We start from the raw sequence: 21,283 nt of genomic DNA, 5'->3' as shown, positions 1-21,283 counted from the left end.
GGCAGGATGATTCAAGGACCAAATAGAGCTAGCCTGAGATACATGAGAAACCCTGTCATGATACATACATAAATACATACATACATACATACATACATACATACATACGATAGGAAAGGAAAGATAAAACTTAGAAAGAGTTTAGTGGGACAACTTAGGCAGTGAAGGACGGCACTATAGACATTAAAATATTTCTGGGGTCAAAGGTTAAAATATCTATAAAATAATCTCTACCAAATTTTCTACTTTGTTTTCCTATAACACTGAGGTTTTGCATTGTGCTGATGACTACAACCAAAGCTTCCCCTTAGTGGTGCCAGGAAATACATGAATTCACCGTTTCCAGACGAGTCCACTGGCCCACAAGCATTCTCGGTATACGTTCTCAAGTACACAAACCTCATTCGCTTTAACAGTACTTTACCAGTGATGGCAGATGGCGATGTAATTTGAGTAAGGTGTTAATTCATTACCATTCCAATTCACATACAGCTCACCCCTGCAAAAATATCCTAAAATGTCACCACAACCAACCTGCCAGCAAGGTAATTTGACCTAAATACTCTGTGTTTAACTATAGCAAGAAAAGCATGATCTCAGCACAGTGTATACTTGATGATCCATGGAACAGCACCTGGGCCCTGTTTCATTTCAGAAATTGTAACTGGGTTACAGTAAGATTTCCAAGATTTGTTTTTTTCCTTTAGCTAACTAGAGTCGAAAGATTTGGTGTTCCCCGTGGTACCGTGGATCCACGTGGCTATCACACAAAAACGTGTGTAGTCGTTTCAAGTGTTGTGGTATCTCCCTACAGGATTCTTCACTGGCATCCTTTCAGGCTACCCATTTATAGAATGTACAGCCTTGCTGTACATTCCTGATCACTGTAGATTCGGGTTTATGCTTGATGACAAAACATTCAGCTCTGTATAACTGCTAGGCCTCCACTCTGTGCCTCTTTGACCTTGAGTAATTTAAACCTATTTCCTTCCTTTTGTTCTTAAAAGGAGGCTTAATGGAATTTTGAATTTTCCTATAACAAAACTTCTTAAGGTTTTTGTCAAAAATGATTTGAAATACTACAAAAAAAAAAAATGATGTACTCACCTCCCTCACTACCACCTCCAAATAACTGGATTACATAAATAAAACATTACATGAAAAGTGCTTGGCTACAATTTATGAGAGGGAACTTCAACAAGAGCTGGCTCATTTGTAGGAAATTCAGTCTATCTTTTTCCTGATCCTTTTATTCTATACAGGGAGAAAATTTATGTCAGTTTAAAAAAAATCTATTACTGCTTCTCATAACTGAATCCATTATTTTCCCCCATGATCCATCAGGTTAAAAACAAGAATAATAGATTGCTTTGACAGAGCTTTGAACATAAATGTCCCCTAGAATCAAACACAGTGAGTTAAACAAGTTTCAGTTGGTATTAAAGCAGGAAAGGATAACAGTTTTATATTTCAAAACCAAATCTTACTACAAATTTATTATTATCAGCTAACACATAAAAGTACATAGCATTTGAATTTTCACAATGAAATGGGAATATTTCCATTCATCTTTACATATGCCCAAGCAGAATCTGTCCTGAAGAAATGAACTCAGAAAAGGGAGTTATTTTTGTTACTGTTGTACTTTTTAAACCAACTAGTTGTTGAAAATCTTCTCCTTGGTTACATTAGACCAGATAATTTGAAATAAATAACTGATGTTATCCTATGCTCTGTCAACTGATTAGCATATTAATGTTGACCTTATCTTACAAATGTTTTTTTTTTTACTTCTTGAGTGTGCCTATAGTTTTTACACATGATCCAGATTAAAGACTTCAGAAATGTTTAAGACAAATGAATGCATACATGTGCATCAATTAATTCTAACAGTTAGTTCATCTTAAATAGAGCTGCTAATGGACACCTACCCAGCAACCAATCTCTAATTGTTATTTGAACAATCAAGTGGTCTTGGGGAAGCTCATATCCCCAGCTTCAATGCAGACTTTCTTCTAATCAATCAACATACTGCACTAATTGCTGTCCAAAGTGGGCATGGGACTGTGTTTGCCAGCCACTTCCCCCGCCCCCCCCAAAAAAATGGAAAAAATTTTTTTTAATTAAGCTTGGTATAATGTCTAAGAATGAAGTTTTCCATTTTCCTCTTCTTGAATAAAGAGAAAAAGGACCCTTGCTTACCACTAATGGACATCTGTCACCACAAGAACTGAAACAATTCTTATGGTAGATAGGAAAGGTTGATAAGATTCGAGTCTTAAAGCGGCCTGATGGTTAGCTATAACTGTCAATTTGGCACAACCTAGAGTCACCTGTAAAGAGGGTGGCAATGACGGATTGTCTACATTGGAATGGACTATGGTCGTGTCTGTAGAAAACTGTCTTCATTAAGATAATCTCAGAAGATCCAGCCTATTCTGTGACATACTATTCTCTAGGCAAAGGGGTCCCAAACTTTTTAAGAGTATAGAAATTGACCCAAGTACAAGTAAGTAGGCAAGCAAACCTTGCAGGCATATGCTTATTTCTCTGTCCTCTTAGACTATAGATGTGATGTAATCAGCTGGCTTCACACTCTTGTCACTGTAACTTGCTGATGTGATGGACTGACCTGGAATTTAATAAGTTAAAATATATCCTGTCTCCACTAAGTTGCTTTTTGTCAGGATTTTTACCAAAGCAAACAGACACGCAACTAGGACAGTGACATCATCAAAGCATTCATGGTTAGTTCCTGGGGCCTTGCCTCTCACTTCCTAGTTTAAAGAATTGACTTTTTTATTTTTTTTTCATTGCCAGAGGATTTTTGTGACCATCTAGGTATTCTCTCTTAAAGAAGGATGAAAGATAAACTTAATATAGCTGTTTCCTTTTGGAATGTTCATTCAGTGCTATGTGTTACAGGACCTTAGACTCTGCATATCTGACTTGGAACTCATTTTGGAGAAGTCTTCCTAGCCATCCAAAGAGGCAGAAAAATTAAGATACTGAAAAAGCTTCCTGTCTTAACAGACAAAAGCTACAGTTCATAACGAGGTACAAACATTATTGCTAACCTCAAGAGCTGAAGCAGGGCTTGGCCTGTTTTGCAGCTAATTTAAAACTGGCCTGTGTGCCAAAGCAACTTTTTTATTATTACTTAGAAAGCTGCACAATCCTCCAGCTTCCCTAAACCACTTTAACATCTATTTCTCAGACCTGGTGGGCAATGTGGTGGTTCCCTTATATTCCCATACAGAGCAATTCATCAGCTTTGCAACCTGATCCCCAACATTAAGAGATTAAAACTAATGCAGATGACTCTCTGATGACACATACTGAGGTATAGAAAATCCTCCATCATTTCCTTCTACAAAATGAGAAAGATTTTAATTCTTTTTCTCAACAGCTGCTTCATTTTCTTATGCATAGGAAAAATATGTGCAATTACTTCAAGTACAATCAAGTCGTTTAACATGGCTTTGCCATCATTGTAGTTACAGGATATTTTAAAAGAGGGGGAAAAAAAAAACCTCAAAGCACAGGTCCTGCTGTGCGGCAAAGCAATCAAATTCCTTCATAATAACAGCCTGATGGGATTCAGCAATTTGAGGAATAATGAATAACCACTCTAATCAGTAAACAGGAAAATGTTATAACAGTTACTGAGTAAAAACTATCATCTGTTGATTCTTTTGATCGGCATTTTAAACAATAAATAGAAATGTGAGTAATTCTTAAAAGGAAAAATAACTTCATTTAATGTGCTTGATTTTACCAGGCAGTGAGGGAAAAAAAAAAGGCATATCATCTTATACTGTCCTGCAGTGTTTTCTAGTCAATAAAATACACATAATCTTTTTTATGTATAATGCATGGCTGAGTTCATCCTACCACCTGAATATGTCAAAATAAACTGATTTCACAGTTGGTTGATAAGACTGTATTTCTGGACTGATGATTCCAATTTTTTTTCACATCTTTATTATTTTTCTTCTTTTTCTTTGCTGTTCATTTTATGAAACTATTTGTATCCGTATATGAAGAGTCTGTTTCAAAGTAGTCTTCAAGTTTCCAATGAAGGGTCTCAAATGTTGGTCGTTGCTTGGGCTCTGCATTCCAGCATTCCAGCATGATGCTGTAGAATTGCTGTGGACAGTTAGATGGTTGCGGTAGTCTGTAGTTTTGACTCAACATCTGAATTACTTGAGCACCTGTCATACCTAAGAAACACAGAATAAATCCCCCCCAAAAAAGGAGACAATCAGAGTCTTCAATTTATAGACACTAAACTCTGGGTTACAAAGCAAATTCTTTCCCTTGATGAAGCCATGAGATCCACCATCCACTTCCCAGGCTGCAGACATTAAACTAAAACCTGCAGCAAGCCAAGTCTATGAGATTGCAATTCAAGAGCAAAGGAGAAGAAGGCAATAAACCACCTCATTAATGCAAATTATCATCATCAAATTTTATCTGCCGAGCTCCTACAGGCACATGGTATGGTCAGCTTCATAATGCTGCCCTCTAATTCTAGGCAAAGCAGTTAAAGTCACATCTAAGCAAGTGACCTGCAGCGCAAAAGCCCACTTCTGAATTAATCACTCACCACTGTAAGGCATTTTGCCGTAAGTAATGATTTCATAGAGAAGGATTCCAAAAGACCACACGTCGGACTTAATGCTGAATTTATTAGTCCGGATGGCTTCAGGCGCAGTCCACTTCACTGGCAGCTTTATTTCGTGTTTAGATTCATAGATGTCTTCATTATCTACCTGTTAATGCATCAGGGATTCAAGCCAAGTTAGTGACTTGTGTTGCCTTCATTTACTTGTAGCCTGGTTCGAATGGAAAGTTAGAGGGAAATATTCAATATGAGCTTAGATAAGTTTGTATCACAGTATCAAATATTCCGAACCAAACACATCAGATTAGAAGAATCAGTGGGAAGTCATTAACATGACGTGTCTTGAGAACCTGAGGGGCATCATTCTATTGCATGCAGGAGAATTTGGGGTAATTTGGATTTACACGAGTCATTTACAAACTGAAGGAGAAGGAGGAGGTGCAAAGGATGTCCGGTTTTATTTGCTGTTGGTAGTGACTGATACTGAGGCTAGAGAGGCCGGTCAGCAGTTAAGAGCAATTGCCGCACTTGAAGAGAATGCAGGTTTGGCACCCAGCACTCATACGGCCACACACAATCATCTCTGCCTCCAGCTCCCGAACGTCTGGTAGCTTCTGGCTTCTGCAGGTACTGCGCCCATGCAGTGATGCACATGCAGGCAAAAATACACCCATATATAAAAGAAAAATAAATAAAACTCCTTTTAAAATTTGCCATTGATTATTCTCTAAAGCACTTGCTAATACCAAAAAGTTGTATCTAAATATTTTAAATTAATTTATCAACATAATGAATTTCCAATTGATTTCTTTTTCTAAAAAAGGGGGGTGATATGAAAAGAGATTCTCTACCTGCTGTGTTTCATATTCTACATTCATATTTTTAGTGAGTGATGTGGAAACCTAAACTTAAATCCAGATTTAAACACCTCATATGGTGTCTTCTCATGAGTGTCTTTGGACTGATGTCACAAAACAGGTTGAGTATGAGGAAATGAAAAGCCAGTGGCTTCATTTTGGAGAGATAGTTGAGTGGACAAAGTGCTTTCTGGACAAGCATGAGGGCGTGAGTTCAGATTGCCAGCACCTACATAAAGCCAGGGTGAAGCTGTGCATGACTGTAACCCCGGTGCTGAGGATGATGACACAGGTGGAGCCTAGGGACAAGCTGGCCAGCCAATTGAGCCAAAATGATAACTACAGGTTCAATAACTACCCTATACCAAAAAATAAGGTAAAGTCCAGTTGGTCTCCATAGGTTTAGAGACAGACAGACAGAAAGACAGGCAGAGGATAAACATGAAGCTCGATGAGTAGAAAGGTGGGAGATAGATCCGGAAGAAGTTAGAGAAAGGGGATGAATATGATCAATATACATTGTATAAAATCCTCAAAGGTTACTAAAACCATTTTAACAAGGTGTAGAAATGACTGAAGAAGATTATTGTTTGTACACAACAATCTCACTGAGGTTCAAACTGACCTCAAAACCAAAATTCTCTTGCCTCACTGTCTTAAGTATTGGCATTATAAGTGTTTGTTACCATACCAGGCTAAGAAATAGTTTTTAACAATAATCATTAGTCTATTGGCCATCTTTCTTATTTGGTGTTTAACGTAGTATAAGAACTAATTAAACAAAATTCAATTTACCTTAAAAACTCTTGCAAGTCCAAAGTCTGCTACTTTGTAAATATTATGTTCGCCAACAAGGACGTTTCTCGCAGCCAGATCTCTGTGGATATAGTTTTGGGATTCCAGATAGGCCATTCCAGAAGCCACCTGTGCCGCCATGTCTACCTGTTGAGTCAGATGGATTTTTGACCCACCATCATCTAAACAAAAAGAGAAAATAAGAGATCATCTTGGAAAACATTGAACTAGCAGAGTGAATTCTAAGAATTTTAATAAATCAGTCCCGTGTGTATGACATTAATCTATCTACCAAGAACACAGCAAAAGCACCCCACCAGGCCAACACCGGTGTGTTTCCAGAGCCACACAGCATTGGTGTGCCTCTTCATGAAAACTGTCATCTGGGGGCCTCTGTCTTTCTTTAAAGCATTTCCAGAATAGGGAGATGGTTCAGTGGGTGAGAGCCTGAATTTTAGATCCTCAGCACAGCTGTAAAACATCTGGTCACAGTGGCACAAGTCTGTAATCCCAGTGCTGGGGAGGCTGAGACAGGAAGACCCCAGATCTCATAAAGTAGAGAGTCATTAAGGAAAGCACTCAAAATTGACCTCCGACCTCTACACACACCGTACATAAACACTGAACCTGAAATTTTAAACAGGAAAGCAAACTGCACAGTTTGCCTTAGTCACTGAACTGATGAAGTGGCAATGATCTAAATCAAAGAAAAATTTTCCATTCTTTTACCAAATTTTTCTTAAAAATAAGATCACTGGTGAATTTTAAGGATATGCCACTGATAAAATGTGTGTATTGTTTTTATAGCCACATGCACTATGCATTTTTAATTTCCCTCTTGGCTTGCTAGACTCTGAACATCTCTTCAGATAAAAACGCATCTTAAATGGACAGAAATCCACCTACTGCTCATTCTATATTGCTAGGTACAGAAATTCACATAGTAGAGTGGGCCTGATGGTTAGTAAAAGGGGCCAGTGCTATCCTTGGAAATTCTGAAATTTCATGTCTTCCTCAGGTTTAAACTGCCCTACTGTTGACAAGGATCTTTAGACATCCAGAGCACTGGGACTACTTCACAGAAGTGCAAACTCCTGTTCTCCTTGCCTTCCTAAATAAAATACTGTTTCATACAATCAACTGGACTTGTGGTCATTAGACTTAGACATAAGCCCTGCTTTCCGGGAAAGCCATAAGGCAGGAGTAAGGAAGAATTAAATAACATCAGAGTATCATATTTTATATTAGGGTTATTCTTCATATCTTTGTAACTTTGAGCAATATGATGAATAGCCCTGTGCTTCAGTACCTTCATCTATGTAGTGATAATAGTAATTGTCTCAAAGAATCCATTATTAAAGTCAAATTTCAAATGAATAAATACATGTAAAGTATTTAACATGATGCCAGGTACTGAAGAAGAGCCCCAATAGATCCTAGATGCTAATATTATCATTGCAGCTATGCAAATGTGAAACAATTTTAATCATCTAGTGGTGTATATGAATGGCCCATGGGGAACTGGCCAAAAGAAGGGAAGCCTGAGGGTCTGGAGCACAGAATTGCAGCTAAATGTACAAATTTAATAGTTGTGTTAATGAGTGGGAACACGTGTTAGATACATATGAAGAAGCACATTCGTGAGAATACTGACACTTAGAGTTGGCAGAAAAAAAAAGTAGAGGCGCAAGAAAACTGTGTAGAATCAGCCAGAAGCAGGAAGGTCAAAGATGCTACAATAAATCAAAGGTTTTAGGAGCAGACTACCATTGTGGTCAAATTTGATAAGCAGACTCAGTAAGATGCCAGCTGAAAGGTTATTTGTTAGCAGAAGTAATGAGTGGTGACCATGGAAGAAGGAAGGACAATTCTACCTGATGGTACATAAGGGAGAAGGACTGCATGAGTGAGGAGTGTGTGGGGCTGGCCAGATGAAACAGCGGATTCCAAGGTGCTCCTCTAAAAGTAGCAAAGAGTAGGTCCTCAGTTCAGTTCCATGGCAAAGCTCCTCTCTAGCAGGAGACAGAGTTCAACCCTCAGAATCAGGGAGAAAATAAAGTTGCTAAAAGGGAATGGTAAGATTAAGAGAAAATAATCACTGGAAAGGACTGGCAAGGTTAAGAGTAGATAGTTACTGGGAAGTGCAAGACACCAAGGAGTTATGAATGCTGGAGGATTCAGACGTCTCTGGAATGCCTGCTATGTTCAGATTCTTGGTTTGAGAGATAACTGCCCAGCTTCTTACTTACTCATTATAATTATATGCTGTACTGTATCTGATCTATGTATTTTCTGTGTTTTTTGGTGCCTTTTCCAATAAAAAGTAAAATAAATAGAATTAAGAAATAAAGTAAATTGGAAAGAGTTAAATACCATCTAGGTTTTTATACTGTGTGTGTGTGTACATGTGACTCTTAATCACACAACAGGAGGGGGTTATGGAGTCATTTTCATGCCTCTGAAGAACAGCAGTTATGCAGTTATATTTGCCTGAAGGGTGCACTGATGGAAATAATATACCTGCCTGCCTCAGTCCACTTCAGCAAACTGCTGAAAAATCATTAACCATGTGTCAGGACTTAACATAGGAAGGCAGAAAGTAATTGCTGTTCCTTAAAGGGAATCTCAGTGTTTGATTTGCAGTAGATGTTCTGTAAGTATTTATTGAGAAAATGAAAAGAAAAAGTAAGCTCAACAAACTAAATCAAATACAGATATTTACTTATTTTTAAGTTTCAGTAAGATGTTATAAGTGAAATACGTATGTAAGTACACATATTTCACTGTATTACCTGAATTACCTAGGTTTTCTTAAGTGGTCTATATCAAAGGGTTGATAAGTCAGTCTTCAAGTATTTATTTTGCCCCCAAAGTGTGTGTAAACTTTTTCAGTTTGTGGATATCTCATATGGGAAGATTCTTTTACAAATATTATGAATGTGCTAATAGCTGTTTTTCACCTGACTCCTCCTAAATGCTTGCAGACTTTGGAAAGTTCATCCCAACTCGCACGAATCCTTCCCTGCTTGTCACATCACACTGTCTAGTGTCAGTCTATAGTGAAACCTGCACAACTTAGAACACACTCAGCAAATAATTTCAGTAGAAAGCAATCTAAAGCTAATAAACATCATAGTTTCATTGTTTACAGTCCTATGTAAACTGCTCGTGTTTATTTAAGGCTTACATTACTTGGGTTGATTGAAAATGAAAATTTTCTTTTCCCCTGAGTTTTTCCCCACAGAGCAATTCAGCTGCTTACATGAGAAGCCAGATATCTGCTTCCCTCATCTTCCACTGCATTGCCTTTCAGTAACACTGCCTTGCAACAGAAACGTCATTTTATCACAGTGTGAATGTATAGTCTACGTCCTCGCCTTCCTTTGACTAAACACTCATGGGAAGAGTGAGAATGCCCATGTGTTTAGAGATCTTTTTTTTAAGGAACCAAATAAAAAGTGGAGCTCTGGAATATATTCTTCTATAAAAGTGAGTTTTTCCCCTTTTACAAGTTGATGATATTTTTCTCATATGAAGATATGTGTGCCTTTACTCTCTTCTGAGATTATTTAAATCTTGATGTCTTTCATCGTTATATGTATTAAGATATCTGATTGATATGAAACTTGGTACTTTAATGATTCTTTCAGAGGACATTTAATAAAAGTGGTCTATATGTAAAAAATAATAAATTTCAGTAAGATTTATATCATCAAATACTATCAATGCTAAAGCATTTTAATGGGCTACTCCCATTTTGGATTTATTAGCAAAACAAATCAGCAAGGATTAGAAACAACAAAGATTTTTATATAGAAAAAAAAATGTGGATGTTCTTTCAAATATGCATTACACTGCAATTCTACTACAGAGGGTATGGAACAAGCCCAATACCAGAAGATTTTTGGCTCAGCAACACATAATAAAATGGGCTACATAAGAGTAGCAGAATCCTTTCAAGGCTAGCTTATTGAGTTTTCACCTCGTGATTGGTAAAGATTAGATGTAATAACTACACATTCATCACTCCTCCTATCTGTAAAGTATCTTTGAAGATAAAGGGCCTTAGTAACATGCCCCTAATGGCCTAATCCAGAGAAAGACAAGGTTCGTAGCCTTGAGTAAACCACACAAACAATCCACAGAAATTCTCCAACTTGAAATTTTCAATGTACCGACTAAAGCTTTTCCAGCTTGGGCCTCAGTCTCAAAACTAGCTGACTCCAAATGCCAACCTTATTAGTTTGTGGGTGACCTCAACTTAACTCTTCAGTCACCATGTCTTAGTACACACCACTGTGCACCAGACTCTGCCGGAACACTAAAACAGAGACAGCTTCCCATCCTTGTGGGCTTACATTTAGTGTTTCACATAAGCTAGATAAAAGAACCAATAATGCTCTAAGATGATTACCAACTAAGTGGTGGAAAACAGAAGTAGGAAAAAAGAACAGGAAGAACCAAGAGAAAGATTAAGTTTCAGCATCTGGCAGTTGACCAGCGAAAGACTCACTAAGATGGAAATAATCTCTGCAGACTTTCAGGAACTGAGAAGTAAGCAGAGCCTAGTCCCATCCTTTGGAGGGACATGCAGGGTCCTGTACACCTTCCTCAGGGGGCAATGTCCACACACACTGAAATCCAGACTTCAGCCCAGCCAATCAGCCTAGTGAGCTTCCTGCAGTTAGCAGCACTTATCCCTGCCATGGCCCCAGCCTGGACCACCTGAGAACCACCATAAGACTTGCCTACCTCTCTCAAGTAGTACCACCCACTCCTACTGGACCCCAGCCTATGCCACCTAACGACCAGCTGCATAATGGTGCAAGCCTTCCATGGACTTCTGAGGATCTGTGTCAGTCACCTGCTAACTCTCTGGGAAGGTCTGTTGCTGTGCTCAGAAGTTACACCTAGCCCTAGCTAAGCTTGTATCACTTCTGATACCTCATCTACGTATCAACATGTGAGTGGCCTGAGGACTGAATCTCAACCAGACAAATATGGGTCACAGCAAACAGAGAAATAAACAGCCACTACACAAAAGTGGGTCAAATATACAGACCAACAACCTTACTCTGCATGACTAGGTCCTTTTATAGAAATAAAAAGTGAAAAACTAATGCAATATGTCTCCTCCAAAAATTAGGACTACACAGTAATGTTCCCTAGGAAAACAACCTAGGTGACATACAGGATGATGATTCGGAAATAATAACTGTTACTATGTTCCAAAAGGATGCTCAAGTATATAACAAGGACATTTGCTCAACCATGTTCGTAGCAGCTTTATTCGTAATAGCCAGAATCTGGAAACAACCCAGATTTCCCTCAGTTGAGGAATGGATACAGAAATTGTGATACATTTACACAATGGAATACTACTCAGCAACTAAAAACAAGGAAATCTTGAAATTTGCAGGCAAATGGTGGGAACTAGAAAAGATAATCTGAGTGAAATATCCCAGAAACAGAAACACACACATGGTATATACTCGCTTATGGATATTAGACATATAATAAAGCATAATCATACTAAAATCTGTACACCTAAAGAAGCTAAGCAAGAAGGAGGACCCTGGATAAGATGCTCAGTCTTCATTCACAAAGGCAAATGGGATGGACATCGGAAGAAGGTGAAAACAAGGAATAAGACAGGAGCCTACCACAGAGGCCTCTGAAAGATTTTACCCAGCAGGGTATTAAAGCAGATGCTGAGACTCATTGCCAAACTTTGGGCAGAGTGTAGGGAATCTTATAAAAGAAGGGGAAGATAGAAAGACCTGGAAGGGTCTGGAGCTCCACAAGGAGAACAGCAGAACTAAAATCTCTGGGCTTAGGGGTCTTTTCTGAGACTGATACTCTAACAAAGGACCATTCATGGAGATAACCTAGAACCCCTGCACAGATGTAGTCCATGGTAGCTTGGTCTCCAAATGGGCTCCCTAATAAGGGGAACAAGGGCTGTCTCTGACATCAACTTACTGTCTGACTCTTTGATCACCTTCCCTTGATGGGGAAGCAGCCTTACCAGGCCACAGAAGAAGACTATGAAAGACAGACCTGATGAGAACTGAAAGGCTAGTGTCAGATGGAAGGGGAGGAGGTCCTCTACTATCAGTGGACTGGGAAAGGTGCATGGGAGGAGATGAGGGAGGGAGGGCAGGATTGGGAGCATATGATGGTGGGGCTACAGCAGGGATACAAAGTGAATAAATTGTAATAAATAAAAAATTATATTAAAAAGGGAAAGTCGAAGACAGTGTAGATAAACATGAGCATTTAAACACTGAGACTAGATGAAATTATAAGAAAAATAAATTATGTTAGGAGAGCATCTTAGAAGAATTCTCAGTTGTTGAGAAATGTGAGACTGGAAATCACAGACTGAAAAGAACCAAAGACAAGTTAGAGAAAATAAATTAATTAAATGTTCACGATAGGCTTAAATATTGGGAACTCACAATTCTACCTAATTTGCAAAGCACTTCATTAGATATGACAGGGAATCACTCTTCTGCTTTACCCTGGGAATAAGTCAGGTAGTTAGTCAGTCAGTAGCTGAAGTTAACTCTTCCGTGATAGGTCACTCTTCTGAGGCTGTGTGGTTTGGTGACTTCATGCAAGGGAGCTAAGCATATTTGTTTTTCATGGCACTAAGTAGGACACATCGTGGTCTCTATTCTTTTTTGATTTGCAAGTTAGAATTATCAGTCCTCCTTGAAAGCAGACAATGTCTTTACCTTCCGGAAGCCTTCCTTCCACTGTTCTCACCTGCTCATGATTCTATCAGTCTTGCTCTGACATTGCAAAATTGAGAGAAAGTCTCTATTTTTCAAGCATGAATCATTCTCTCTGTGCTCTATCTCAATTTTGAACATCTTGTTTCAATTCCTATTGTTTTATTATTTTTGTGAATTATTCATTTGTGAGTGCCCTTGCTGTGACTGCCAGAATCAAATGCAGAAATAAAGCAATACTATATTTCTACTTTTTAGCCTGGAGATTCTAACGTCGCTGAACCGTGGAAGTAGTTTCAAATACCGCACACACACGTATACTCACACACACACACACACACACACACACACACACACACACGTATACTCACACACTCACACAATTCAAAAACAAAGAGCGAGGATACCTTTTTTTTTCTTTCTCCCAAATATTCCATGTCCACAAACTACTCCATAGAAAATATTGGTTTATGACTAATAATGTTCAATTAGTTGGTGAAGGAAACACACACAATATTCATTCACCAATTTCCCACCCTCCATTTAGGTACTCCGCTATGTCCACTGTGAACAATTTGATCTTTCACTACATAAATATTTTTCCCCTTTTGAGAACACAGAACATATTGCATTAAATAATAGTTGAGCTGGTCAATGTTATGACATTCATTCTCAAAGATATACACATTGTAAACATCCTTTGGGTTATAGAAGGCTTGCTAAATTGACATTTATGGGACTGGCTCAACTGAATTCCTCCCTTCCTTCCTTTTATTAACTCCTCAGCTTACTTTGAAGATATTCTTGCAGACTTCCATGTCTCATCAACTCTGTAATAATATAAATTGGATCTTCTAAAGTGCAAACAGCATAAAGTTGGATAAGCTTTGGATGTCTTAGGCTCTTCATTATTTGTGCCTCCCTCAGGAAGTCATTTGGATCCATTGAACCTGAAACAAGAAGAGGAGGAAATCACTTTATGTCATTGAGGCATTCCTATCCCAACAGCAGCCTGGTGGGAATCGCCAAGATTGCCTCCTGCCTCTCAGTAATATAAGAGCGTCAGTGCCACAATCTTCAGAGTTATCAAAGAGTGGAATCAGTTCAGCCAGGGCAACCTAATTACTGCATGCACTATTGTGTCAGGGGTATACAGTTTATGTGTTACAATGTGGGGGTGAAGAACAAGTGGGTTCATGTCCATATGACAAATGATAGGACAGAGAGATGCTGGCAGTGTAATTGAGATGAGGCAGGCGTCTTCACCCAGAAAGAGAGTGACCATTAACACAAACACGGGCAGACATGGCATATTTAATTACTCCAGCCAGGGCTCTTGGTTTCAGATCCAGAGAGGATGGACTGATGCCCTGTTTTTGGTACTCATGCTGGGAACAGTTGAAAAACACCTTGAAACAATGACTTTGCCATAATCCTTTCCTGGACCTTGTGGAAATACAGGGTGTAGGCCAAGTAAGAAATATTCTGGAACATTTCCAAAAGCTAACTGTTGTCTTTCATTGTTTTATAAGTTTAATGTGAAACTGATACTCAATATTTCCTCCTTTGTTACCTACTTCCTCCATCAGAACCCAAAGGAGGCTCTAAAGCCTCCTTTGAAGACTCACAGTTAAACTGATTTTTAACTGATCCAACCCTAACTCATCTGCAATGTATCAAAGAGTTAATATCAAATAAGAAGGAGAAGGAAAGATGGCCAGAGTTTGCTTCAGTAATAATTTTTAGTATATAATGTTATTTTTGGTATATAATGTTCCAGAAATATTACTGCAATTGATCATATCTTGATATTCAGTCAGGACACCATTCCATTTATCATCTGCTCCAGACAAAGACTTCACAATTGACATCTGAACCCAGACATGGGTACATTTTGGCACTGTACAGGTTGCTCTGTGACTTGTTCTTCAACGTGATGTTATTTCACACTACGTAGTGAAACACTCTGCCAACGCAAAGTGCAGAAGTTCAGCTTCCAGGCTCAAACTTGAATCCTGAAACCAATGCAGCTCTACTACTAGATCCTTCTTCAGTCTGGAGCAGGTTGGCAGAGCTCTCTACACTTCAGGATAACAGCAGTGCCCAGCACACTTGGACCCAATAGCTGCTGCCCTTGTTTCTGACGATAGTATGATGACAAGGACGATGATGATGATGATGATGATGGTGATGATGGTGATTTTATATACTCTTAAGAACACCAGACATATTATTTGTATTTTTTTTTGTTGGAGGAGAAGAGACAATATCAAAAAAAAGGAGAAGAAATGAACCTATTCTCTTTTCATTACATATTTCTGAGCTCCCTCAATGCCAGCATTGTAACTGGTAAAAAAAAAAAAAAAAAAAAAAAAAAAAAGAAGTTTAAAATCACAATAGGAAAATGTAGGTAGGTATAAAAGAGTCACATAAATCATAACAAATCACTTTTTTTTCCTCTGTGGTTAACAATAACCTATATCATATCAACCTATATCAAATAGATATAATGTAACCATATAGAAAGACATATCTGACTTGTGAAGGTTAAAGTGACAGTAGTAGTTATAATCATCATTCAGACAATTTCTACAGGACACATACCATTCCCAAGTCAAGCTATATATAAGCGCTGGAGTTGCAGCGCAGTGAGGGCTACTGTGAGCACTCCTTCGTGACCAGGCCTGAAGGGAGTCCCAATCTCAAGTCATCCAGTAATACGACATTAAATATTAATTTTTGCCTGTCAAGGCTAGTGTGGGAGTTGATTTCAGGCTCATCTTTATTGCATGGTAGTCTGCTAGGCAATAAATAGCTGCTAAGTTTGATTAATGGCTCCAGTGAAGTGAAGACATTTAACCAATCGCCAAAGCTGTTTGCTGCTATTACACTGTAAATCAATAACAATTATTTCTGTTGGGGAGCAAACTATCATGGCTTTTTTTATCGTAAGAAATATGACATTTTATTGTTGTTGTTGTTGTTGTTGTTCTCTTTTGACCTCCAGAGAGCCTCCCTTAGAAAGCAATGTTGGGGAGCATAGCTTGCTGTTTATCTTTGGAAAAGAATAATTAGATTGGACAACAAAGTTTCATCTCAGCTGTCAACAACATTAGCATTTAGAAGGGCCACAGTGAAAGCCTCAATGCTGGAATAGATTGTACTCGCTGACAGCCATCGGGTGGCCCATAGCCACATGTAAGTGTCTCTCTGATGTCTTACCCAGCAGAAGTGAATGCTGGCACTGAATTCCTGTATGATCAAGCCTGCGCTTGAGGGTTCTGTCTGGAGCTGGAAGTTCATTAAGAACTTCTGCATAACCTTTGTGTCCACTGACTTAATCTGTCCTCCTAAAATTCTAGGAATGGGGAACTGTTTTGATTCCCTCATCCCAATAAGAAAATAGAAAAAAGTTTACAGAACTGTTCAGAGGCACAAAAGGACAAAGCTAAGTTTAACTCAGGGTCATCTTACCCCAAACTTGATGGTCTTACCTTTTACGCTGCAATACCCCAACATTTTCAGTTCATAGCACCCTTAATGTCTAAGTTGGTTTTCTTTACAGTGCCCCATGCCACAAACAATATTCAACAATTCATTTGCTTGTTAGGTTACATCCAAACAACTACTAAATTATTTTTCTTGGAAGCTGATAGCTTTCTGAGAAGGTGATATGGGAAGTTGATGGCTTTTACAATTGGAATTTGTCATAGAAAAAAAAAATCAAAGTGCGCCATTTCACCTTTGATGTTCTCATACCTGGTTTTAATGTTTTCACAGCTACCGGAGTGGTATTGTTCCACAGGCCTTCCCAAACTTCTCCAAACTGGCCGGATCCCAGTCGCTTCAGAAGCTGTATGGAGTTGCGATCTATCTCCCACTGGTCCACGGTTTTATATGACAAATCAAAAGGAGTTGGGACCTCTACCTGTTTTAGAGAACATTGAGACGACTTGTCAAAACGAAGACGTGGGGCTGGCTTAGAAGGCAAATGTACTCCCCGTGCAAGTCTGATGACATGAGTTTGATTCAAGGAATCTATGTAGAGTTGGAAGAAGAGATATGACTACACATAGCTGTCGTCTGACCTCTATAAGCCCGCTATGGTACTGAAGTGCGCACGCGCGCGGCGCACACATCAAAAAACATAGGTTAATATTTTGATTGAAAACAATAGTCTTGTACTTTTAAGGAAAATATTGATCAACAACTCAAATATGGTAATTAAATTCTGTACTGCTGACACTTTAAGGCAATCCGCTCTCATACGCCCCAGCCTTGTGTCTACCTGCCCCCTCCCCAACCCCAGCACTCAGCGTCATCCTCACAGGACTTCGCAGTAACTTCTTTCTGCCTCCAGCCTCACTGGGTCCTCTCAGTGTGAAGCTGAACTAGAAAAGCTACCTCCCTCCCTCACATGTCTTCCCTACACTCGTTGGCTGTCGTATTTATTACGACATTTTTTTTTCTTTTGCAAAATGAACCATCACTTTTCAAATTTATTTCTGTCATTTTTTTTCCATTCACTCTTTCACTTTAATTAGTAAGTAAATTTTTTAGGCATGGACTAGTCACCATACAGTAAATAAAACCGGCAAGGCCATTTGTTTTTCAGAGCACTGTAACGTTCATTTAAACAGTCAACTTGACTGGATTAAGAAATGCCTCAGATGGTAGAGCTCAACTTGTGGTTCAGGGCCCCATTGGAAAACTTCTGTCTCCAGGAATATTTACATTTGATTCATAACAAGAGCAAAACACAATGATTAAGTACAAGGAAATAATGTTACAGTTGGGATTACCACAACATGAGGAACTGTATTAAACTGTCACATTAGGAAATTTGAGAACCACCAACCTAAGAGATTAGTTCAACAAATTTCTAGGAACGTCTCTGGTAGCATTTCCAAGGTCAATTAAGTCATAAAAGCCCTGATATGATCAAAGACTTGATCCATAATGCTCTTATAAGATGATGGCCTTCCTAGGCATGCTTAAAGGAAGGACACATGTCTATTGGATGGTAACAGGGGTGTTTCCCTGGAGCTGTGTCTCTCATCCCAGACCGCCTCCTATATTTATCTGTTTTATATACTTCCTGCACACCTTGAAGGAAAACCTTCTCAGCCACATGCTTTTGCCACCATGATGCTCTGCCCAGATATGCAGACAAAGTAAATAGATCCTCCTTGGTTGTTTTTGTCTGTTTGGTCGCAGGGTACTATGGCTAGTAAAACTCATTGTCAGGTTTACTGCACGTATTACGTCTCTATTGCAGCCATCAAACTCTAACAATACACTGGTTCTCAGCCTTCCTAACACTGTAACCCTTTAATATAGCTCCTCATGTAGTGGGAACTCCAACCATAAAATTATTTATGTTGCCTCTTCATAACTGTAATTTTGCTACTGTTGTGAATTGTGATATAAATGTCTGTGTTTTCAGATGGCCTTAGGTATCCTCTGTGAAAAGATCGTTCAACACATCCTCAAAACAGTTTCCACCCACAGATTAAGAACTACTGATCAAAGCAGATGCTGAGACTCATAACCAAACTTTGAGCAGAGTGCAGGGAATCTTAGAAAAGAAGAGGGAGATAGTAAGACCTGGTGAGGTTAAGAGCTCCAAAAGGAGAGCAACAGAACAAAAAAATCTGGGCCCAGGGGTGTTTCCTGAGACTGATACTCCAACCAAGGACCATTTATGGATATAACCTTGAACTCTTGCTCAGATGTAGCCCATGGCAGTTCAGTGTCCAAGTGGGTTCTCTAGTAATGGGAACAGGGACTGTCTCTGACATGAACTCAGTGGCTAGCTCTTTGATCACCTCCCCCTGAGTGGGGAGCAGCCTTGCTGGGCCACAGAGGAGGACAATGCAGCCACTCCTGATGAGACCTGATAAGCTAGGGTCAGATAGAAGAGGAGGAGGACCTCCTCTATCAGTGGATTTGGAGAGGGGCATGGGAGGTGAAAAGGGAGGAAGGGTGGAGTTGGAAGGGACTGAGAGAGGGGGCTACAACTGGGATACAAAATGAATAAACTATAATTAATATAAAAAATAAAAATTTTAATAAAAATGATATATGCACAAAAAAAAACTACTGATCAAACATCAGAGCCCAAAACAACTAAAGATAGTAAAGGAATCAGCATGTCTCTTGTAAAATAAAAAAAGAAAAAAAAACAAATTTTCTTTTAAAATAAACATGGGATAGTATTGACTCACAGGCCATAATTTCCCTTTTCCTTCCCTAAGTAATCAAATGACTATTTTTCCATAAAATGACAAATTCTTGAATGTCTGAGAGGACAGTGTTAACTTGAAAGATAAATGAACTTAGCTGAAATAAATTGACCTTTAAGCATGGCTTCTCCAGCTTGACACACAGGCCATCACTTGTTGTGGTATAGTAGCTCACAAACTCATTCAAGGTTGAAAAGGTTTTCCTCCTGGTTAGGAAAAATCCACCTTCATCCAGTCTTCTTATTCTGTAGTGTTTTACAACACCTTCATCCAAAACTAAAACACAAAACAAATCCTGTCAATAAATGCATCACTGAACCCAAACCTTCCTTTGTGGTCGTTTGTTACTGTATGGAATGAAATTTTCACAAAAATGTTATCTTTCAACTTTGTTACAGGAAATATGTAATATACAAAGAAGGCACACCCAAAATTTGTGATGCAGAAGCAGGGACACTCAGAGATCAGACTGAAGGGAAGAGAGGACAAAAACCAAGGAGTCAGAGTAACACTAAAACATGCCAAGCTTGAAAGGCGGGCACACATCATGGAAAAAGACCGTAAAATTCAATCTGTTGTTCTAGCAATGGAAGCAAGGAAATCCTGAACTAGCTCAGACATCACAGCATCCAGAGATAACAGCGCAAAGTGTTTAGACAAGTTCAACTCATCCTGGTCTTTTTTCCCAGGGTAATCTAATTATGGGCAGACTGAAACAGAGGAAAAGGATTGTTATATCTCACAATATTATAAGGAATTCCTCAGTGCCAGTGCTACTCACTGTCTGGTCACCCTTTAGGCCCTTCAGTGCAGGCTGATACCAGAAACACCCAATACAATGCAACAAGAGCCTAAAATGTGGCTTACATGTGCAATTCTGCAACATCGCTTCAGCCTCAAGCAAATCCTCCAGCATCTTAAGGGACAACGAATGGCATTATTTTCTGATAGAATGAGTTCCAACAGAAACTGCATTCTCTTGTTGTCCACCAATCTCTCTCTTGTTAACAGCATTCCCATGTTACCCAGAAAGTCTTTGCTCCTCTATGATGGTGAGATGCAGGAAGACTCTAAACCCCACCCTCACCCCCCCCCGGCCCCCCAATCTCGGGAAGGCCATGTCAGAGAGAAGTATGTAGAAGCTTCAATTCTGGTATGTATAAAGGAGCCCAGGAAGATGAAAGAATTTTGCTGTTATGATTTTTTTTTTTCTGGAGTTGTTTTGGTTTTGTTTTTGTTGATGGAGGTTTTGAACTATTTGTGTTTTGAACTATATAATTTGTGTGTCCAGCAGGGAGGAGACTGACCCGAAAAGAGACACAACCCAGTGGAAATCAGTGTTGATTGAGAAAGTAAGTCTTAGTCCTTGGAGTCAACCATGCATGGCTTTTCAACCTCAAAGGCAGGGAAGAAATTAATTTGAGCCAGGTTTTCTGAAACTGTGTTCAAAACATTGACCTATACAATTGCTATCTTGCTATCACTTGGCAAAGTCACTGGCAACTGCTGAGGAGAGCTCTTCTGAGCTCTTTCTGAATACAAGAGCCAGGCTTTGAATAATCAAGCAGCAGCAGTGTTCCCATGATAGCACAGAGCCTGAGTAGTGAGGAGGCAAGCTGAAGGGCCCAGGAGCGACAGTACCTGTCTTTGTCATTAGCCAATTCCTTTGTGGGGTCTGACAAGAAGACTCTAACTTTAGAGTTTTACTTGTATTTTACCTAACAGCCTGTAAAAAAATTCAATTTTAAGCACATTTACTGTGTCAACCACTAGGGTAAGCTCTATGTTAACATTATTAGCATCTTCAACAGTCCTATCAGGTGGGATCACCTTGTTAATCATAAAAGAGAGAAGGTGGCATTGCCAATATTTAAATTTAGAGCCTTAGTTCAAAAATCCTCTATTCCAATGACTCTCAACCTTCCTAATGCTGTAGCCTTCTAATACGGTTCCTCATGTACAGATGAACCCCAACCATTAAATTATTTTTGCTGCTACCTCATAACTATAATTATGCTACTA

General features: G+C 39.0%; 1 protein-coding gene across 1 annotated transcript in view; it reads right to left on the bottom strand.

The window, feature by feature from the left end:
* Nucleotides 1-1,433: 1,433 nt before the first annotated feature.
* The window catches only part of Frk (fyn related Src family tyrosine kinase), a 97,915-nt gene continuing 78,065 nt past the window's right edge, over nucleotides 1,434-21,283 (bottom strand). Inside the window, exons 3-8 of the mRNA XM_021658927.2 lie at nucleotides 19,374-19,537; nucleotides 16,776-16,944; nucleotides 13,808-13,966; nucleotides 6,280-6,461; nucleotides 4,610-4,775; nucleotides 1,434-4,223 (exon numbers count right to left, since the gene is read on the bottom strand). Of these exons, the coding sequence (XP_021514602.1) occupies nucleotides 4,012-4,223; nucleotides 4,610-4,775; nucleotides 6,280-6,461; nucleotides 13,808-13,966; nucleotides 16,776-16,944; nucleotides 19,374-19,537 (1,052 nt within the window). The 3' untranslated portion in view covers nucleotides 1,434-4,011. The remainder of the gene's footprint in view (nucleotides 4,224-4,609; nucleotides 4,776-6,279; nucleotides 6,462-13,807; nucleotides 13,967-16,775; nucleotides 16,945-19,373; nucleotides 19,538-21,283) is intronic.

Source organism: Meriones unguiculatus, chromosome 20 (assembly GCF_030254825.1).
Source record: "Meriones unguiculatus strain TT.TT164.6M chromosome 20, Bangor_MerUng_6.1, whole genome shotgun sequence".
Lineage (NCBI taxonomy): Eukaryota > Metazoa > Chordata > Mammalia > Rodentia > Muridae > Meriones > Meriones unguiculatus.
The sequence above is the reverse complement of the archived record's forward strand: the minus strand, read 5'-3'. Positions and strand labels throughout refer to the sequence as shown.